This window comes from Bubalus bubalis, chromosome X (assembly GCF_019923935.1).
Source record: "Bubalus bubalis isolate 160015118507 breed Murrah chromosome X, NDDB_SH_1, whole genome shotgun sequence".
Lineage (NCBI taxonomy): Eukaryota > Metazoa > Chordata > Mammalia > Artiodactyla > Bovidae > Bubalus > Bubalus bubalis.
Window position 1 is genome coordinate 109,170,603 of NC_059181.1, and position 19,595 is coordinate 109,190,197.

At 39.7% G+C, this 19,595-nt stretch overlaps 1 protein-coding gene across 6 annotated transcripts in view; it reads right to left on the bottom strand.

The window, feature by feature from the left end:
- MTM1 (myotubularin 1) overlaps nucleotides 1–19,595 on the bottom strand; it is a 91,550-nt gene that overhangs the window by 13,877 nt on the left and 58,078 nt on the right. For all 6 annotated transcript variants that reach the window (XM_025277394.3, XM_044937610.2, XM_006059687.4 and 3 more), the window contains 5 exons: nucleotides 13,303–13,386; nucleotides 10,933–11,082; nucleotides 6,413–6,601; nucleotides 2,069–2,254; nucleotides 399–605 (listed from right to left, as the gene is read on the bottom strand). In XM_025277394.3, the coding sequence (XP_025133179.3) occupies nucleotides 399–605; nucleotides 2,069–2,254; nucleotides 6,413–6,601; nucleotides 10,933–11,082; nucleotides 13,303–13,386 (816 nt within the window). The remainder of the gene's footprint in view (nucleotides 1–398; nucleotides 606–2,068; nucleotides 2,255–6,412; nucleotides 6,602–10,932; nucleotides 11,083–13,302; nucleotides 13,387–19,595) is intronic.

The window sequence follows — 19,595 nt, forward strand, 5'->3', positions numbered from 1 at the left end:
AGACCTGCAAACAGACATTTTAATAGGTTCTCTTGGTCTTCAAAATATCTATCAGAAAATAGCAAAAGCCTGAACAAAAAGTCTAGCATATCTACAAATATTTGGCTCTAGTAGTTATAATATTAGTTGAGAAAGGAGTATCTTCCCTCTTTTGTACAATTTCAACTGAAACACTTTCCATATCACTTTCAAGTGAAACTGTAAATGGCACAGATGGATGAACATGTCTCCTGAAAAGACTGGCTAAACCCAAGGCACCACACATTTTCAAACCTGCAGAGTGTTTTTTTATACTACTACTCAGATTTTCTTTTTAAAAGGAAATCAGTGGTTTCACAAACTAGTTTTTTTTAATCCCAGGTGGTAATGACCAGATAATTTAAAAATTGTTTACTTACAGATGCGAATTTATGTCCAAAACTGATCCATTCTTTTTGGACCAATATTTCAAAGCCCTCGATGCTCCGGTAGAAGCTGTCCAACATGAGCATGGCCAGGGACGTCAGCTGGGCCGTCCTGTCCCAACCATCACTGCAGTGCACCACCACCGAGCTCTTCCCCGAAGAAACCCTGTCTGCGACCTGGATGGCTCCTGTCAAAACAAGCTGGCAAAGAAAAACATGCGAGTAAATGGCCAGCTGGAAGGGACTGCTTAAATTTGAACTTAAAGCCTTAAGTAAAAAGTCCTGCTTTAAAATACTCTTAACGTCTAGAACGGGAAATGTTCTGAAAATGGAAGGGCAGGAACTAGAAGGTTTATTGTTTTTCCTCTGCAGAAACTGCTTTCAAAGACAAAGTGAAAGTGAAAAGTGTTAGTCACTCAGTCGTGTCCAACTCTTTGTGACCCCATAGCCTGTAGCCCGCCAGGCTGCTCTGTCCATGAATTCTCCAGGCAAGACTACTGGAATGGGTTGCCAGTCCCTTCTCCAGGGGATATTCCTGACCCTGGGATCGAACCCACGTCTCCCACACTACAGGCATATTCTTTACCACCAGGGAAACTGAGGTAAGTAGGTATTATAACAAGACAAACAGACACAAAACCAAACTACATGTCAAACCTTCTTTCACATATGTGATTATACGAGTTCACTAGGGCTATCGTAATAGTGTCACACAGACTGGGGGCTTAAATGACAGAAATGTATCATCTCTTAGGTCTGGAGGCTAGAAGTCCGAGATCAAGGTGTGGGCAGGGTCATGCTCCCTCTGAAGGCTCTAGGGAAGGACCTGTTCCAGGCCTGTCTCGAAGCTTCTGGTACTTCCTGCCTTCTGGTAGGATAATTCCAATCTTCAGATGGTATCTTTCTGAGCATGTCTCTGTGTCCGAATCTCCCCTTTTCATAAGGACACTAGCCTTATCGAATTAAGGGTCCACACTACCCCAGTATGAACCTGTCATAACCAATCACATCTACAATGACCCTCTTTCCAAAAAAGGTCACACCCTGAGGTACTGGGGGTCAGGGTATCAGCATATATACTTTGGGAGAACACAAACGCATATATAAGCTCCCCAACCAGGGATCAAACCTGCACCCTCTGCAGGGGAAGCACAGACCCCCTAACCACTGGACTATGAGGGAAGTCCCTTGTTAGTTTACAGAAATAAATTGCAGTTTCTAAAGTTGTTAGTTTCCTCACATAGTTTCATGTACTTTTAAAAGAATGGAAGTTTCTGATGCTTCTATCAAGACGAAGGATTGACTATAATAAAAACACAAAACTCATTCTTTAAATTAAGTCCATTGAGATTAGTTTCAATAAAAACAATTGCTCCAGATTCTTGTAGGTCGTATGCAGTAATGGTTACACAAACCTGGGGGAAAGGCTCAACTACTCCCTATTGATGAGTTGGAAAGTGATATCTCCACAAACTCTCAAGAATATCTTTACTTTAGGTAAGCAAATTGTAAAGAAACACAAACTTTCGGCCCTATACAACAAATATTGTTTCTCTCACTGTTTAATTTTTTTTCAATTTAAGGAATTAAAACAATTTCCTGTTTCACTGAACAATTATTTTCTTTTTATATATATACATCTTTTTTTCAAAATATATACTTGCCTTGATATGTTCCAGCCAATGAGTAGATTCCAAACTGGACAACCAATGAGATTCTTCCACATTAGGATAAACAATGTCTTTGACTTTTTTCAAAGATTCCCGCATAACATGAATGTTATGAATGTCTAAGAAGAAAAGTTCGGCGTTATGATACACATCATCACTTTCATATCCTCCTCCTGTTGCCTAAGAAACAAGATACACAAAACAGTAAGTTGGGTTTTCTATTTCTTCCATTACTTACACAAATATTTCAAAGGTTATTAGTCCTCCAAATCTTAACCTAAAACCTTGTAACTTTGATTTAATAATTGATGTGACTCGACTTCCTATCTGACACTAGGCCTCAACAATATTAGTCACACTCTGAGCTGGAAAAAAATGATGAGGAGCTGGCAATTTCTTGGGAATCTGTATTTGCAAGAAAAAAATCATTTTCAAAATGTTCTCTAATTACTAGCTCTTCTTCTGGATCTGGAAAGGCAAGAGCTGGTCCTGAATGGTTCTCATCTTCTATCTGATTTTAACAGTACTCCAAGGGTAGGCTCACATGGGACACGATGAGCTAGAGGAAAAAGATAGGCTTTGGAGACAGACCCAGGTCGATAGCTCAGCTTCAGCCCCTCTTTGCTGTGCAACATGTGGCAAAACACTTAACCTCTCTGAGCCTCAATGTTGTCTCTTGAAGAACAGGAGATAATACTACTGAGGTCTCCTAAGATTAAAAGGAGCTGGGCTCTATAACAGCTAACACCAGCCACCATTTAATGAGCCTCTCTGACATCGCAGATACAGTGATTCTTGCTTTACATCATTGTATCTAATTCTTATAACAATGCTACAAGACAGGTATTACTATCTCCATTTTGCAAATGAGAACAGATGCTATTTAACTACCCCAAAGTCAGAGGTAAGCAGAATTTAAGTCATCTGATTTCAAAGCCTGAATCTTTTCTAGTACCCTGTGACTGTCCATGTGCTATGCAAAAACACCAGGGACAGTGCTGCACATGGTTGGCCCTCGAAGGACAAAAGGTTTCAAGAGGAGGTGAGATGGCCGCCACCTGCCGTGGTGCCTGCCAGTATCAAGCTGCCAGGGTGGGCATCACTTCCCCTTCACAGGGTCGTAAAGATGCCTGTTTTCCACGAAGACAAAAAGAAATGCTATGGTTTTGTTTAGGAACTGGGCTGATTTCTGCTTAATGTTTGAAAATACCATGGAACACATGGCCCCTGGCCTTTTAAGAAAAGGTTAAATCATTCAGGAACCTGTGAAGAAAGCAAGCAGAAATGGAAGGATGCTAATTAACATCATAAAAACATATGAATATGTAAACTCACAAGTAAAGGTAAGTAAACAGTCAAAGCCGAGGACAGACAAACCACGTGCCTGCCACTGCCACAGAAAACCTCTTCTCTTTTTATTTACAACAATTGTAGCTCGGGACAGAAGGGCCAATACATCCTACAGTTTTTTCCCAGGGTTAGTCACAGAGAAGGTTTCCTACAGTAGAAGTAAGGCTACCACTTGAACTTCAAACCTGGAGACCTATGTACAAGCCAGAGGCATCAATCTCCACAGACTCCAGGTGAGAAATTGTTTTTTATTTAAACAGTAGTGTGTTTTTAAAGCTTGGTACAAATAGCATCAGTAGTAGACAACAAATATTCACTTTGTTGTTTTTAAATAGCTATCAGCTAACGAATATACACCCACATGGGTCACATTTCAAGGAATAACACCTTGCAGCTACAATCAGAGGTCACAACAGGAGTGTGCCTGTTCCACTGTGAACTAGCTCTGCAAGCCTCTCACACAACGACACACATCACCCTCCCACGGACACCTGACATGTGGTTTGTAAACAGTTACTGATTTTTCAAAGACATTCTGAATGCTAGAGTTTCTTTTTTTAATAACTGAAGATGATACACAGAAAAAGTAATAATTCATTGCCAAAGTTTCTGCCAAAACAGACATTAATACAGCCCCACTTTAATTCATCACAGGGTGCTGGATCTTGTCTGCCTCTGGGTTTTGTTTGTTTGTTTAATTTAAAATGCTTGTTACATCTGGGGCTGTAAATTTCTAAATATCCGTAAGGGCAAAACAATTAGATTCAAAGAGAAGTCAGAAGGGTAAAAATCTATTAGTCAAGCACAGAGTGAGTTACCAAAAGTTCAAAATCTCCAACTCGGATTAGTTTTGAAGTTTTCTTTTCAGTTCTCTTCAACAAAAAAGAACAACCCAAGTTACCTAGTACAATATACAGACTGTTGCCATGGATAGATGGCTAGGAAGACACAGCTGAGAGAGGAGGGGACCCTGAATGTGGTTTTTAAAGAATGATACACAGATTTTTCAAGTCTAGGTTTTTTTTTTTCCCATAATACTTTCCTTCCTTTCATTCCTAAACAGACTAGACACACAGGCAAATTTCCTGAGTCTTAAAAAGGCATTTAATAATTCTACTGCTACAAAAATGAGCTTTAGAGTTAATATGATAAAGGTATTCATTTTATGCATTTTATATACCTTAAAATATCCTTTCTAAATACCTCATTTTAATGTTATATCATATCTGTTTCAGGCTAAATGTATACATGGAAATACTTCATTTTATGCATGTATTCAACTCTGAATTATACATGAAGGATAGCAGAAATATAAAAGTAAGGATAATACAACAAGATATTTATCTGTGGGCTGAAGTTACTAAACATTTTCTTCTAATTCCTAATCTATTGATTGATTTCACTTCATGATTGCTTTATAGATAATTTCAAAATCATTTTCATTATCTAAACCCAAATCAACTGCAGTAACAAATAGCTGGTCCAAAAATACACAAGGGGCAGGGGGCTCCCCAGGAGTAAAGGTGTCAGGTGCATGATCTGTGAGCAAATAATTGTAAATGCAGCTCCACATACACGCCCATGTAGAGAGACACTACAGGGTTTGTTTAGGAAACTACCACATCTAGGTGAGCTGCTTCAGGACTTGTTTTGCTTTCAGGCTCTTGCCTTGTGCTTTCAATAATGCAAGATGCGAGGTAGATGACTTCGGGATAAATAATATCCAAGATGATGAAATGTAAGCCAACATCTGACCAGCAGCAATAAATCTCAAACTTGGGATGGGGCAGGCCCACTGTGAACATGTATAAGTGACAACTGGAAATGAGAAAAGGAAAAAAATAAAACCAAAGTTGAAACTGAATGGCAAAGGTATTTCTGAGTCTGGGACCATGTCGTGCAGGGGCAAACAGCCTTCGCAGCAGCTGCTGAGGGGCCCCTGCAGGCAACACTGCCTTATCACTTTACCTAGGTGCACTCAGCATACTCTGCTTAAGAAGGCCAAGGAAACCCCGGAGAAAGAATGCTCTGAAAACACTGACACCAGGGCTTCCCAGGTGGCACTAGTGGTAAAGAACCCGCCTGCCAATGCAGGAGACATAAAAGACTCGGGTTCCATCCCTGGGTTAGGAAGATCTCCTGGAGGAGGGCACAGCAACCCACTTCAGTAATCTCACCTGGAGAATCCCATGGACAGAGAGGCCTGGCAGACTAGAGTCCATACAGTCACAAAGAGTCGGACACGACTGAAGTGACTTGGCACGCATGCACAAATAACTGTAAAATTCATATACATGGAGCTCCTCATTTCTTGGATTATTTCATATAATTGAGAACACACATTTCTGAGTATAGAGACAAGACTGCTTAGATAAAGCTACAAATTTAGGATTTTAACAATTACAGCTTCTTACAATCCCCACAGATGCCTCCCTAGTGTATACACTGAGAATGACATAGTGTTGACATTGAGGATGACCATCAATAGCCTAAAGGGCTCCAAAGAGATTCTAACACATGCCTGAGATCTTGGCCAAAACCCAAGTTCATTACAGCTCTAGACTTGCCTAGTTTATCAAAAGTTGACTTTCATTTGAATTTTTTTTTAGGATTTTTCTTTATGTGTACCCTTTTTAAGGTCTTTTTTGAATTCGTTACAGTACTGTTTCTATTTTATGTTTTGGTTTTTGGCCATGAGGCATATGAGATCCCAGGTCCCCGACTAGGGATCAAACCCACATCCTCTGCATTGGAAGGTGAAGTCTCAACCACTGGACCACCAGGGCAGCCCCCTTCATTTGATTTTAAGGAAATCAAATTTTCAGATATGTTTTATGATTAAAACTACTTTCTACCTTAGTGAACTCATTTCCTGATCTAAGCAAAGTTTAATGACTTTAAATCCACATGTTGACCAGTCATGACAACATTCATGTGAAACACTGCACTCTGTATATAAGGTAGAACCATGTCACGAAATACACTCACCTTGTTGGCCACTGCATTGACATTGGGTCTTGCATCATAGATCGTGAGTTTGTTAACTTGTCTGTTTGTCTCCCTGATGACGTCGAGATATCTCTCATCCTCTTTATTTCGTTTACCACTCATACCAACAAGAGGCTGACTGCAACGCACAATAACGGTCTTGTTTTCGGGATGGATCCATGACAGCACCTACGGTTGGTTCAGAAATTTTAAACTATCAAGAAAACAACTAAATCTCAATTAAAACCATAAAAAAGAGAGCCCTAACAATCATGATGAAGTGAAACTGATTTTGCCAAAATAGAATGTTTGTTCACCTCTGATTTCCCTGTGTACCCAGAAACACATGTTTAACCGTTAGGACGATTCAGAGCCAATAAGAACAACTAATTGCTTGACTAGTCTTTTCTCAATTTGCACCACATCTAAAAATGTTAAATGCTAACCTAAAAATAGTTACATCACTTGAAATAGAAAGCTTCAGACATTTTATTTTAGTCTTGAAGCTTGCACCAGATTTGTCATCACCCAGAAACAGCTTCAGTAAAAGGTGAGAGGTAAAGGAAACCAGCCCTGGTCCTGTCTCTATAATCTCAACTCATGCCTGCAAGTCATTTTCCCGATAGTCTCGATTCTAGAATCTAACACAGAAAACCCAAAGGAAGCAAACAGAACCTCAGGACAGCCATAGAGCTGCCAGGGTCTCCATAACAAAGCTTGAACATCTGCCTCCTGGGAGAGCTCTTCAAGCTTTTTCTCAGAATCAACCTTCTCTAATTTTACACACAAGCCCAGACACTTTGCTACCTGGTCGCTCAGCTCATAGCACCTAAGAAACAAGACTGTAAAAGGAAGCTAACAATGTAACATAGCCAAAACTACAGTACTGTCCACTTTCAATGACTGAATAGTTTGGCAGGCGAACTCTATCTCAATAAAGCTGTTAAAAGAAAAAAAAAACACACACAGGAGCTGGGAGGTAAGCATGGTGGGTGACAGCATGAGCTCTGGGACAGGCACACCTCTTGCGGTGGCTCTGACCTGGGTACTGAGCTCACGGCCTCTTGTCACTTCCTTTCCCTCTTTCATAAAATATGGAGCCACGTGATGGTGTGGCACTGTTGGGAGGACAAATGGAGAACACATAAATCCAGCACAGGGTATAAAAACCCATGAAAATCAGGCACAAGAACCTCAGAAGTGTTCGAGCTCACTTAATACAAAGCCAAGTATACTGTCATCTTTGAAGTCACCTCCCCACTCTGGCAAATTACAGGCATTGATGTCCATAAAAATTGCAGTGTATAATAATATAACAGGTTAGTGAGAAGAGATTCTATGGTAATATGAATGAATACTCATTCAATTGAGTCTCTGCACCTGCCAGGGCCCAGTCAAAATACCACTGTGGCCTTGACTAAGAGTCCAAAGGCTCAGGACTGCGAGCCTGGGTACAAGCTCCATTTTCTAATCTACAGTGTGGAGGTGAGACGTGCCCACCCACCTCCCATGGCTTGGCCTCCAAGAGAGAAAAGATGTGAGATCACTTTTATGTATCTATATATTTTTAATTTAATTTTTTCAGGTTTACTGAGATACACTTGACCTACAACAATAGGTAAATTTAAGGTGTACAATATGTTGATTTGATACAAGATCACTTTTTTTTCTGGCCACACTAGGTGGCTTGTGAAATCCTAGTTCTTCAACCAGGGATCAAACCTGGGCCCTCAGCAGTGGAAATGCAGAGTCCTAACCACTGGACCACCAGGCAATTCCCCAAACGAGATCACTTTTAAAAGAGCAAATTGCTGTATGTACAAGACATTTATTGTTTGATAAAGACCCTCATTCCCCAGTGCTCTCTGCTCTTCTTCCCCACTTCTCTCTGCTTGGGAGATTTAAGACTGGAATCAACAGGCCATGTTAAGAAATGCTATTCTTATGAGTTGTTTCACCTCTTACTTGCTTTTTCTTCTTCTTTTCTACCTTTATAAAAAGGATGCTTGCTATATAGCCAGACCAGGTACAAATAATATAAACTTTACAACATCAACTACCATGAGTGCTTTAAAAGTATATGCTATTATATTAGGTTATTCTTATTGAAGTTAATATGTAGAAGCCATAAATAATTAACAATGTACACAAAGATTTAGCCAGCAAAACACTATTTATAATAGCAAAAGGTTTTTTAGAAAGAAGCTAAATGTCTCACAATAGAAAACTGATTGACTCCATATACTGGCACATGAGCAGAGAGTCAACAGTGTGGAAGGTTCTTTCCAAAATAAATGCTAGGGAGAAAAAGCAGACTGAGACACAAACCACAGAGTAATTTCATTTTTTTTCAAATAAAAATATGTATGCATAGAAGAAAGTCTGGAATAACATATATCAAAATGTTAAGTGTGGTCCTCACTAGGTGGCAGTCTCCTTGATCTTTAACAGTATTTTTTTAAATGTCTAAAATAAATAAATATGTTACTTATATGTTAAAGAATTCAATAACATTAAAACCAACCTGTTGGAGAACAAAGGAATATGTACCCATTTAATGGGAACATTAATGCATGTGGGTTATTTTATTATTCAGTGATATTTTAACACTGTACATCTTATTTATGGATAACGTAATAAGACTGCTTTCTCATCAATTCTTTTTGTATGTTTATGAGTTTTTTTAAAGAACTGAATATCAAATATTAATGATTTATTATTAAAAAGGAAATACATTTTCTGGGTTACATTCAAGAGTCTGGTGGTTAGGAGTTGTATCAGAAAGAGTACATCATCAATTATTAGATATTATTAAACATTGTAATCTATAGAGAGGGGATGGACAGTTTAGCCTTAAGTTTTTTTAGGAAAAATAAATGCAAATTGGTGCCCATCACAAGGTAAGGAGGATCAATAAAATAGCTAAGTAAAAAGCTAAGCATTCTATTTGCTCTACAGTGGGTTTCCATTCACTCAGAATTGTGGGAGCTGCTGGATAAACATGGCAGCCTGAGCACAGTGGACTTGGCTCAGTTCTTTCATTTCCTCTCCTGCCCTTAATCACATGAAATTCACACACATGTACATGTGCACTCACACGCACTTTTGACACAGTAGATGTTCAATAAATACTCATTGAATGAAGGAGTGAACAAAATGAACCCAAACTATCCTAATCCTTTCTCCTGTGGGCAAGGTATGCGTTAGCAACACAGCTGGCCAGGAGAGGGCTGGAGTCTGTGGCTACAGCACAGAAAAGTATGTTTCAGCAGAGCAGAAGAGGAGCGCACTGGTAACTCTGCTTCATTAGCACAGCATTCTAGCAAAATGAGCTAAAGACCATACTTCCAAGTATAATATATACCTCATGAAGATATGAACAGACACTTGCCCTTAGCAAACCAAGTGCATTTTAATTACAATTCATATTATGCTGCTGCTGCTGCTAAGTTGGTTCCGTCATGTCGGACTCTGTGCAACCCCATAGACAGCAGCCCACCAGGCTCCCCCGTCCCTGAGATTCTCCAGGCAAGAACACTGGAGTGGGTTGCCATTTCCTTCTCCAATGCATGAAAGTAAAAAGTGAAAGTGAAGTCACTCAGTCGTGTCCGACTCTTAGAGACCCCATGGACTGCAGCCCACCAGGCTCCTCCATCCATGGGATTTTACAGGCAAGAGTACTGGAGTGGGGTGCCATTGCCTTCTCTGCATATTATGTTGATACTACATAAAAGTTTCACACAAATATTCTTTTAAGGAAAAAAATGTCTAGACTTGGAAGTCAAAGGTGACATAACATTAAAGTTTAATTTCCTCAACCTCTGTTTTTCAAAATCAAAAACAATGGACTTATTATGAGATGCCCTGAAAACTAACAGAGGGGAAAAATTCTCTAAATTTTTAGTCAATATGATTTATAGACACTTTAGTCAATAAGATTTATAGTGCAACTCATCCATAAATATTTAAGAACCGAAACACTACTTTATGAACTAGGTCCAGTGATACTGTAATATACTGTTTGGGATAATCCGCACTTGTCTCAAGATTGCTAATGGTTTGAATGCAGCTTACAAACGTGATGAAGATAGACGAATCCTAATAAAGGTGCTAAGTAAAAGCCTGTAATTACAGGCTCCATAACATAGGGTATTTCTAGTGTTGTTTCTAACCTGTCAACTGACACTGACCAAGAGCCTCACATCTGTTAATCACTGTGCTACAAAGAGAGAAGCCACAGAGACCCTGTCCTCCCTTCTTCCTTTTCACCTGGTGTTACCTGTTCCCTCTCCTATATAAAAACTACTTGAGTTCATGCTCTATCCTTGACTGCAAGCTTCTGGGGGGGGGGGGCGGGCAGGTGACGTCTTACTTCTTTCCCCATTTGGCCTGCTGCTTTGCACTCAGAAGACATTTGATAATATCTTGTGGGACTGAAATTCCAAAAGAGTGTTTCTCTAAATTACTTGACTACCATTCTCATGGCACCCTTTACAAAAGACATGAATTGCAGTACTCACTGGAATTCGGTTTCGGGATCGAAAAGCTGCAACTCTCCTAAGATCTTCATCAGAGGCACGATATGGAACCACCAAGAGGGCTGGGTAAGTATCACACAGTTTGTAGCACTTATTAATAAAAGTGATTCTCCAATGGTGATTGGGCAAGCCCTGCAGGAGAAAAGGAAGTTCATGTCAACACAGAGGATTCCTCTCTGGGTCTGGCCATCGCTAGGTCTCCTTTCTCCTTTCGAGCAGAAGGCAAACGTGCATCTGACAGCAGAGTGATAACACTCTACTGATTCCCAGTAAGGGAATCAGATCAGTAATCCAGACAACAGAACACAAGACAAAACACAGGTGGGCTCCAAAATTCTAAACTGTCATTGATAAATGCAAATTCTGTTCAACTTGAGATCTTTCTTCATTTCATGCCAAACTCTTCTCTACTACTTGTACAGAGAAACTCAAGCTCCCCCCTCCCCCACCCAATCACACAGCTTAAAGAAAAGTACATTGTGTAATCTTCATGTGTGTCTAATTGAGGGTAGAAAAGCTATCAGGCAACTTCTACCCCCTACTCAAAACAGGGGGAATACTTCAACCTGCTCCAAAGTAGAAAGAAGCTAAGCTTGTAACGAAATTCACAATGTATGTCATTGTCAATGAATGGCAAAAACCACTACAATGTTGTAAAGTAATTAGCCTCCAATTAAAATAAATAAATTAATTTAAAAAATAAATTCACAGAAGGGAAGTAAGGGAAACCCCTCTGGGAGGCTCATTTTGCCACCTCCTAAGAGTTTTCAATCAAGTGGTTTGGGATGGGTGATTGCTCTATGGCTTGTGTGACAAATAGAGTCATTTGCATTTGAGGCGGCCTGCTAGTGTGACAGGGGCACATGGAAGACATCTTCCATCCTACTGTCTACTCACAAAATTGGATCTACTGGGGACAAGATCCAGAGGTGCTGGAATAACTCCCTCCCCACACTCACAAATACAGAAGTACACACAGAAAAGTGAGCCATGTGGGGGCTTGTTTTGGGAACAAGCATTGTACCTTGTCTTTAGGTCTGACCCCATAGAGTCCAGACAAAGCAGATGAGTCTGATGTCAAATCCAATTAGAGAGTTACAAGTCCCATCAGAAAGGTATAAGAAAAAAAGATGGAATATAATGGCAGTCTAGAACAAAATACCTTCAATAGTTCATATATGCATGCAAGCTTAAAAACAGGAACTGTTTTGTTTCAAGCTAGAAGCTTTGACCTACAAAATAAGTCTTAATACTGTCAATAATACTTCAAAATTAAGGTGCAAATAGTTTCATGTATAACACTACAGAGGTCTCCAAAACATGCAAGATGTTTCAATGGTCCTTCTTCTGCCTCCATATATAACCCAGAAGACAGGTTATTAATGAGAGGTACACACAGCCTTTGAAAATGAAATAGTCTAAAGCTAGCAACAAGGCATACTACTTCATATATGTGCTCCAGAGATAAATTTCCACACCTGCATGTCTGATCAAGACTAAACATGGAACTCAGCCAAGAGGCCTCATAGTGGAAGTGGTGGCTTAAAGGTTCTCAAGTCTAGTGTTTCACACTTTGACTTTACATTCACTGGGCTTGATTTGATTCTCAAACCTAATTCGACAAAACTTCCCAATTATTTTACAAGCTTTATAGAATGAGATTTAGGAAAAATCTCATCACAAAACTCCTAGCTGTCCCATGATTTGGTTATAGCAGAGGTCAAAGTGCAGCTCTTGTTCCATAAGAGGCATGGGAATCTTCTTAAAAATGCCAGGAGACCTTCACCTCTGAACAGCAACAATACTCGTAGCCTCCTACTTTATTGTTGCAAGTAAATATGCACATGGGTAAAGTTTACTAAGACAGAAGTAAAGGCAGTCCTCATACACACTCATCAAAGCTTGCCTGGAAAAGTCATCATTACAGTTCTAATTCATTTGAATCTCTAAGCCAAAATGAATATAACTGAAATCTAACTGCCAGTAATAGTTAAGCTCCCAAACACATAAATACACTGTGACATCAATTCCTGAGTAGTAAGATATAGAAGCTTGGCTTTTCTAGACTCTGAGTATTTGATTCATTTCGTGGACAACATATAATGGATGTTCTTCGTGTAGCGGGAAGAAAACGAAGTTACCCATGCAACCGTCAATGCAGCTTGAACATGGCCCTGTAAGAGCTTGTAGGCTTCACAATACTAGACAGACAGAATAAGCCATGTTATACTACTGCTAGGAAAAAAGTATTTAGCAAGAGTGTTACGGATTCTCAAAGAGCATGACCAAAGGCATATATCCTCAGCAGGCACATTTGAGATTCCTCACGTGGCACAGTATCTACTGACTTACCTGCCTTCTGTATTCTTCAACTGGATTATAAACGGTCCATCCATCCACGTTAAACTTTTCTTCATTCAAAAATGCAAATATTGGCTAGAAAAGGCAAAAAAAAAACCACCAGAATGTCAACTTCGGTGTAAAGGAACTAATACTCTACTAATACCACAACCTTAGATTTTTATTTTATTTTTTACCAGATTTGCCTACAATGAAATAACAACCTAATACTTTTTCTTGTCAGTTTTTTAAAACATTTATTTATTTTAATTGGAGGATAATTACTTTATGATATTGTGATAGGTTTTGCCATACATCAATATGAATTGCCCATTAAGCCAGAAATAACAGTGGCAAATTCAGACTAGACTTATGCTACCCTCTATCTTGATTAACCATTACTTTTGAGACCACAGTTTTCTATGACTACAAACATGACTTTTTCTTTTAGTTTTTTTTTTATTAATTTATTTATTTTAATTAGAGGCTAATTACTTTATAATAAACATGACTTTTGGTGGTTTGTTTTTAAAGTGCTGTTGCACAAAAATCAGACTTCCAGACCCAAAAACACCCATCAATTTTAAGCAGTATTAGCAATCGATCAGGTAAAAGACACTTAAAAAAAAAAAGAAAGAAGAAGAAAATCCAGCAATGATTAGTAAACAATGCCACTGTCTCAAAAAGGACCAGTGATGCATTAATCTATTTAAAAAGAGACAGACCATTAGGAAAATTCTTAAAAGAAAGAGACAGAACATTAGGAAAATTCTTAATTAACTTCTCTGTGAGTTCTGAATCAATGCCCTGATCTCTGAAACGACACTCCTCTCTTCTCTATGCTCATTCTCAAGGTGACATTAAGGAACTTCATGACTTCAAATGCCATCCATACCCTGGTGATTCCTAAATATCTATCACTCTGCAGCCCCACCGTGATCTTCAGACTTGGCCACACAATTGACCACACCACGGCTAGAGGACTGGGATGTTCACAACTCCCACCCAATCCTGCTCCTCCCAGTCTCCCCATTTCAGCAGATGCCAGCCCCATCCTTCGCACCTTGGCTTATCCTTATCACTTCACTGCTAGCACCCTGGTTTAAGGCTCTGCCACTTCCACTTGGATTATTATAATAACGCCTCCTAACTCTGCTTTCATCTTTACACCTAAAGTCAGAGTAGTAGTGGCACAACCTAAGTCAGCTCAAATCCTTCCCCTGCCCCCAAATCCTCCTGTGGGAGCTTTTCATCTCACTTTGGGTAAAAGTGGAAGTACTTGCAATGGCCCCCATGGCCTTCGCCATCTGGCCACCTCTCCCACGATGTCTCTGCTCCTGTGCTTCATCAGTCTGCTCCAGCCATGCTGGCTTTTAGTGCTGCTCCCCAAGAGCACTAAGCACACACCAATCTCAGGGCCTTTGCACCTGCTGTTCCAGTTGTCTGGAATCCTTGCCCTCATGGTTTCCTCCCTTATTTCTTTCACATCTCTGCTCAAATGTAACCTTAATCAATGAGCCTTTCTCTAAAACTCTACAGAAAAACAACACACACCCCCCGTCAACAGCACCCCTCATCCTCCTTCCCATTTTATTTCTCTCTGTCACTCGCTTTAGAAGAAAACCTAGAATCTGCTTTCCTGAAATAAGTTCCTGATTTCAACATGGTTTTTGTTCATTTTTTTTTTCTGGTTTTTACTTATTTGCATCTTTCCCATGAAGCTTAAGCAGCATTTTCAATGTAACTTACTACTTCTCAACCACTAAAAATAAGCCAACTCTTTCTTTGCTTCCAATATGCTCTTGCATCTTATATTAAAATTACTGATAAGTGTAAGGTAAGTATACAAAATTGTTGTCATCAGAAGCTATTTCCATAGCTTCTTTTATAAGTCATATAAGAGAACTGTCTGTATCATATGGTAATGATACAGTGTCCTCAAGGTAGCACAACCTATCAGGTGGCCTTTCTCATGAAATAGCTCTAGAATAACACGTCACAGTCTGAGTGATGTCTAGATATATAGGACAAGTCCATGACTGGCATCCTTGACTCAGGAAACGTGCCTATGGGAACTCTGTGATGACACTTGATGCTAAGAGCCACACTTGGACCTCAAACATTTCAGGCAAGTTTATGAATCAAATAACAGCAAGATATTTCTTGCCATGAAATACAAAGCAACACATCTAACACTGAACTGGAGCTTAAGGTGGAAAAGAACAGATGTTCAGGCCAATATTTTAACTATCCAAATAAATTAGCTTACAATTACAAGAAAATACCTTTTTAATGTATTACTTGCTAGTTTACATAGGAAAATACGATGTGAACACTGAGCTGTCACTAACTCTTGGCTCTACTGAAGTAAGCATCCTATAAGAAGCAACGCTGACATTTTCTAAAGTTGAATGTACAGGAATTACTTCCCAGATATTTTAATTTCTACCCTTTTCCCCCCTTAAAGATTAAGATAAGAGAACAAAGCAAGAGTTTAAAAACACAAGCTCTCAATAGAGTAACATAAAGGTGGATTATTACCAAAAAACTAAGACTACTAAGCATTAAAGCAAGGACAACATCACCCATTCATCTTTGCCTCATTATCAAAAAGTACAGAATTCCCTACAAGTGATTACTTGTTACAAGGCTAATTACAGCTCCTGCATGAAAATGCTAAAACGTAAAGTTAGCAGCTTACGTTTCTTGAGGATTTTACCTGTCATTTATTTTCCCTTATAGACATGTAGTTTTTAAGGCTTTGAGTCTCTGAGAATTTGATTTGCAGGTTGCCATTTTCCACAGTGATTCCTACCTACAGCCCTGGGTCAGGCTGGGACACTGTTTGGGAAACATGAATCCCATGGCGGGAACCACTTCTAGAGACTGTCCCTCGTGGGAACGCACAGGGAGTCAGGTTCAAGGATGGTGATGACGTGCCCTCGGTGACCCTGTCCCTGCACCCATCTTGCTTCCCAAGAAGGATTCAATCCCAGCTCAGGGAGTGGGTAGGGGGTTCAGAGATGGGGTTAGGGTTTCCCCAATGTGTCAGGCACTGCCTGGGCCCCAGCTCACTCCACTGAATCAAGACCCTCTGGGGGAGGGTGGTAATGGCCTGATCCTGAAGGGCCATGGATACACCAGAACACTAGGAATCTTTCTGAGGGCTCTGTGTGCTCAGCCTATTTGAGGGGCTGCCTGACTTTTTTCTTTTTTTAAGTGATTTTTGAAATAATTATAGATTGACAAGAAATTGCAGAGAAAGTATACCTTTACCCAGGTAAAGTATGCCCTTTACCCAGCCTTCCACACGTGAGCATCTTGCATAACCAGAGCCCAGTATCAAAGTTGGGCAACTGACATCAGAAAACAGACACTCTCAAGTGCTCACCCCTGGCTTCACGTGAGCATGTCTTCCTTTATTCGGCTCTGTATGAATATTTGGGCATTTCACCAATTCAGATTCCTACTAGTCAAGAAATACCAGGCATGGAGACTTAAAAAATAAAAAAAAAAGCAATGTTGTGCATTTTTCCAGGATTAAAAATAGTACAATGTAACATTTGAAAAATGTTAAAGGACAAAGTTGAGATGAAAATCTCCAATTTCACACTGGGGAAGACAACTCTGACAAAGAGAATGTAACTTGTCTTTTTAATTTAGCTCCGTTTATCACTGTTGTGTCTTGTGGGAGCAAAAATCTGAAATGACAGCAGATTTTAGCTTTCACTTAATTAGCCATCATTTTAAAATGGCACTTATATAAAGATGCACCGACTCGCTTTAAACATCTAGATTGGATTTATTGTTATTGAGTAGATTCTATAAACACTGAGTGATTCATGAGCTTCCTTCTTTGAGGAGGGAGAACTGTGTCACTGAGTTAGGATTCCTAGATCTCTCGAAGAGCCCTCACAGACAGCCAAAGCCTTGTTGTGCTGCCTCTCAGAACTGGATTTTTGAGTGTCAGATTTATAAAAAGTAAATACCACTGAAGAGGGAGACAGTTACAGAAGAAAACAATTTTCACACTATTCAAGGAAGTAAATCGATAAGCTCTGTAAGATATAATAGAGCTTTCAAATGATGCTGTCACCACACAAAGCATGGCCATCAGTGGACACGATTCACTGCATGTCTGAGACCTAGCTTTAAAAATTCAGGAAACCAGTCACTAACTCTTTCGGGATAGAATTCTGCAATGTTTGAACAAGAATCTGAGGCATTTTTTCATAATTTGATTTCAAAATTGAAGACATTAGCCTTTTTCAAAGTTTCCATCTACCACTGAAGGGTGCAGCAATGTAAAATTATCTCAAGAAACAAGACCACTTCGTATAAGAACAATAATGCTTTCATTCAAGTTAGGAGGAAAAGTCTAAAATTTTAAGGAAGAACGATAGGAGGTGCTGAAACTTGGCAAAGTTGATAATTCTAAGCAATGGCTTCATGCTTGATACAGCTTTCAGCCTTTTACTATGACTTGACATAGTAAGAATTTGTACAACTGCATCAAAAGTAATTTCATCCAAAAGTCTAGCAAAAGTCTCATAGGTCAAAAAGCAACCTGTGCATGAATTACCATTGCTACTTCTGTTTGCATAAAGAATTCTCCTAGTTCTACCACTATCCTTTTCCCTGGAGAAAATGGCTTTAATATTCTTGAGTCACCCTTACCTTCATTTATAAATGTACATATTCGCTTATTCAGGAAAGGACTACAAAAGTGCACTTGAAATGTCATTTCAATCATTTTAGAAAAAGAACACTCTTTACTCTTTGTCAAAATCATTTAAGGCTGACATTTCTCAGGGTTCATATGTGACATCACTTTTCACTGTAATTCTCTCTCCTGATAACTTTGGCCACGTTAATGAAAATGCCAATGATCAAATCCAGGTCTACCAAATAAACCTCTCCCCAGGCCAAAGCTTCAGATCTACGCAGCCCCTGGCCTCCCACATACCCACACCTGGTTGTCCCCTAAAACCTGTGACTCAGCACAGCCAAAACAAACTTGTCTTCTCTTCTTTATTCTGTTCCTATGTTGCCCATCTTGACCACTGGCCCCACCATCAACCTGTTTACCCAGGTTGGATTCATCCCTATCATCCCATTTCCCCTCATAACTATAACTGGTCAATCAACAAATTCTACTGATCTGATCTTCTTGATCTTTCTCAAGTCCGTTCTCTACTGCCCCTCTCCACTGTCCCATTTTAAGGACTCATTATCACATACCGAGGGGCAAACAATTAGAAATGATGTCAATATCCATCAACAGAGGATTAAATAAAGTATGAGACAGTAAACAGTATTAACAGAGTGAAGAAGCCCACTTGGTAGGTAGTATGTATTGGTAAATTTAGAAAGCAAGCTACAGAGGTGCATATGTAGCATATTCCATTAGGGTCAAAGGAGGAAGGAATATAAATAATGAACTGCCTGCATAGGTTACTATCACTGGGTGGATAGCAATACGCTGAGAATGCTGGCTAAAGGGTGCTGGGAGGGAGATATTTTTACTATTTTTACTGCTGTAGTTAGTTCACTCTACTATAAGAAGATACCTGGCTTAGAAGAACAAACTATCTCTCACAGCTCTGGAGGCTGAGAAGTCTGAGGTCAAGGAGCCAGCATGGTCTAATTCTGTTGAGATCCACCTCCTGGTTTATAGAGGATGGCCTTCTTGCTGTACTGCACATGGTGGAGATGTGAAGTCTGGCCTCTTTTTAGAAGGGCACTAATCCCATCATGGGACACCACCCCCATGACTGTATCTAAAGCTAATCACCTCCCATTGCCCTGAGGGCTAGAGCTTCAACAGAAAATTTGTGGGGACACAAACATTCAGTTCTTTAATCTTTCCTTACTTTTCAACCATGCATACATTAGTCATTAAAAAAAATTCAACATAAATGCTTGCTGAATCAAAGCCCTTTCTAAACAGGATATTCTTATAGGTCACTTGGTGGCTGCTAGCTCCTGTTCATTCATTCCACTGACATTATTAGATACATTTAAGAAACATTTACTTAGCAGACACTATCTCTTGTGAACAAGGTATTAAGCAGATAAAAAGAGAGTAAGACACCACTACTGTCTTTAAAGAGTTAGAAATCCTCTGAAGGAGAGAGATGAAGAGGGAGCAGCTACTGTTCATGTAAAGAGGAGCAGGTTAAGTGCCCTGAAAGGTACAGATAAAGTGCTATGTGATGCCAGGGAATGCCAGAGTTACTTCTGGACAGACAGGCCTGGAGGGGTGCTAGTGGCATGGGAGATCACCTGGAAGGGTAAGATGACTT